Source organism: Myotis lucifugus, unplaced genomic scaffold (assembly GCF_000147115.1).
Source record: "Myotis lucifugus unplaced genomic scaffold, Myoluc2.0 scaffold_291, whole genome shotgun sequence".
Taxonomy (NCBI): domain Eukaryota; kingdom Metazoa; phylum Chordata; class Mammalia; order Chiroptera; family Vespertilionidae; genus Myotis; species Myotis lucifugus.
Genome location: NW_005871339.1, coordinates 1461126 through 1464098, shown reverse-complemented (window position 1 = coordinate 1464098; position 2973 = coordinate 1461126). Strand labels below are relative to the sequence as shown.

General features: G+C 53.3%; 1 protein-coding gene across 8 annotated transcripts in view; it reads right to left on the bottom strand.

The window, feature by feature from the left end:
- Positions 1-452: 452 nt before the first annotated feature.
- PCBP3 (poly(rC) binding protein 3) overlaps positions 453-2973 on the bottom strand; it is a 207905-nt gene continuing 205384 nt past the window's right edge. For all 8 annotated transcript variants that reach the window (XM_023763566.1, XM_023763565.1, XM_023763563.1 and 5 more), the window contains 2 exons: positions 2198-2367; positions 453-1225 (listed from right to left, as the gene is read on the bottom strand). In XM_023763566.1, coding sequence (XP_023619334.1) covers positions 1189-1225; positions 2198-2367 — 207 coding nt within the window. In that variant the 3' untranslated portion in view covers positions 453-1188. The remainder of the gene's footprint in view (positions 1226-2197; positions 2368-2973) is intronic.

Sequence of the window (2973 nt, the reverse complement as noted above, 5' to 3'; positions counted from 1 at the left end):
GCAGGGTCCTGTGTCCCAACCAGGGCTTTAGCGTCTCGAAGGGGCCATGGGCTCATTGAGGTGAGCACAAGTGAGCAAGCAGTTTTGTGAAAAAGTGAGATGCACATGCTGGGAAGTGGCTGGGGTCACATATGTGGCCTGACCTCCCACGCCCACGGAGGCAGTGGGAGAGGCTGTTTCCACAAGTTATAAACTGCACTTTGTAGCCAGGGCAAGAATGGAGTTTTCATTATTGTCATTTTAAGTAGTTTTGCAAAAGTAAAACTAGAAAGACCTGTGCAAGCCAAACATTTAAGAAAGGACTGGGAGAGAGGGGACAAAGTATTAATTTGTGTGAGAATGAATTAGCTTCTCTAGACAGCAGGTGGCCGCAGAGCCAGGTCTGATGAGTGTGTGACCAGGCGCGTGTGCACAAGGGGTGGCGGGGTCTGAGTGAGGGGCACAGACAGGAGCCAGAGCCAGTGGGGGCAGCCCGCGACATTTATTGAACTCCGACATGGTGCAGAGGCGCTTCCTGGCCAGTCTGAATCCTCCAGCCACCCCGGAAGCTGCCCAAGGCCCATGTGTGGCCTCCCCACACATAACATCTCTGTGAACTCAGAGCCTAGCACCTCCTTCATCCCACTTCTCAGGTCAGGTTCCGGCACCTGCTTTTCCTTCCCTCAGGACAAGGGAAAGGGTACAGCATGAGACCTGCACAAGACCTGCATGGACATGTGGACCAAGACAAGCAAGGGTATGAGGGGAAACAAAGTCAGCAGGTGGGGCCAGGTGAGAGAGGGGCAGCCACAAGTCTAGATGAATGAGGAGAGGACAGCTAATAAGAAATGCTGTCAAAATGCTAAATCAACTCTTAAAACAGTTACACTGACACTAAGGAGCAATATTTCTAAAATGTCACAGATGGGAATGCCCCCAAGCACTGAACACTGAACATAATAAGCGCTGCATGCGGACGCGTGAGAAGACTGGAGCAGAAGTTACTGAATGCACAGAGTCAGGGACAGGCCTGGAGCTCACAGACAGCTGTAGATATAGACTTGCTTTGTTGGCATGTGTACCTCTATAGACCATTTTGTTAGTAAAGAAAACCTCTATTTGTATTTGTGACACAGGGTGGGCTGTCTGTACAGAGCGTGCGAGCCAGGTGGACGCCAGGGTTCGCGGTGTGGAAGATGCTGGGCAGGATTAGAGTGCGCCCATCCCAGTGACCTCAGACGTCAGCCTAGAAGAGAGAGAGGCACAGGGAGACAGGTTACAGCATTCTCACAAAATGAGGTCAGACAGGAAATGTATTGCCCTGTGGCATCTTCACAGCCTTGGCATCTATCTCCCTCCTTGTTGGGACAGACAGTCTCAGGTCGCTGCTCAGTGGCCTTGAGCTGGAGACCAAAGCCCAGCAGAGGGAGAAGGACCCACCAGGGGCCCCTGTGCTTGTCATCACGTCAGGGGCATGATGAGAACCACCTGGACAATCTTAGGCCACCACAACCATTTCCACAGCAACCACTCAGTGAGGGGCACTGGAGTCACACTGCCCACAGGGGCTGCCTCCCTGTCCCCCTGCGCATCCCTTCAGCCCTTTCAACATTGTGGAGTAGGGAAGAGGGTCTGGACCAAGGTGGAGAGGTCCCATCTCCCTGGGTGTGGTCACACTGTGTTCTCCAATGTGCCCTAGGTAGGGAGGCCAGGTGAGTGGCCCAGGTATGTCCAGGAGAGTTGTCACTGCTCTGGGCTCCTCACCATGTGCCCTGGCCAGGTCGCAGGATCTCACCTCCTACCGCGTGTAACCTTGAACCCTCTCAGAGTTCCCTCATGCACTTCTCTGCAAGTGTCTGGGTTAGGAGGTCTTTACAATCACATGACATGTGAGAGCAGAATGATTTAGTAGTAACATTTCTCTGAAACTACACACCCTTTATGCTAAATTTCAAATAACCTGGGTGTGTGGCCGACCTCAGGTACTGGATGGCATAGTCACTGCCTTCCTGAAAATACGCTCGCCTCTAACCCCTAGCCCCTCACTGAAGATCCTTCAGGGTGAAAGGCCAAGTGAGAAAGGCCTCATGTGTGTGTGTGGAGACTCCAGCATCTTCCATGCCTAGGCCCAGGCAGGGAAGAGAAGCCCCGAAGGAGGCACATTCCACACCCAGGACTAGCCAGTCTCTGAGTGTCCTAGCCACTGAGCAGCACTCACCTGGCATTGATGAGGTACTGGGCAAGGCTGATGTTGGCTGGGGTCCCTGTGATGGTGATCTGGCGCTCTGATGACCCTTCTGTGGCATTGGCGATTTTGATCTGAGCTCCAGACATCTGTCGAATTTCATTGATTTTGGTCCCTTGGCGTCCAATTATACAGCCTATTAGCTAGAAAAAAGGATGGAGGAATTTCTTAGAGAAGAGCCCAAGGCAGCCCTGAGCAGAGTGTGCAGAGCCCTGGGGGAAGCTTGTGGGGGTGGCCCAGCCTTGGTCTCCACCCCACACCACCAGCTCCTTGCTTCCAGGAGGAAGAGGCACTGTCTTCCTGTGGGAGGAATGGGAGCTGTGGGCACCAGGGCTCTGCTTGGTGCCCTATTTGTGAGCCATCCTGACAAATCAGGAGACCAGAGAGTCACGTGGTTGCCACTTGCCCAATGTCCTTTGGGAACCCAGAGGCCCAGTGCCAGCACCAAGGCTAAGGCCATGCTGGTACCTTCTGGGCTGGGTTCTCAGGGTGGTGGGATGTTTGTTTGAAGCCAGAGTAAAGCTCACTGCTGCCTGAAACCTCTTTGGATAAACTTGGGTGGAATTCTGAGGACATGTCAAGTGTTCCCTTTCCTTCCCATCCTGTAATCTCTGTATGAAGATGGATGCAGTGGCCTCTAAAGGAGTAGACAGTCCTTGGGAATGAAACAGCCAGAGGGACAAGGGCCTCCTCGGACACAGGACAGCCACACGTGGGGCCAGATTGCAGCCTGAGGTCCCTCTGTGCAT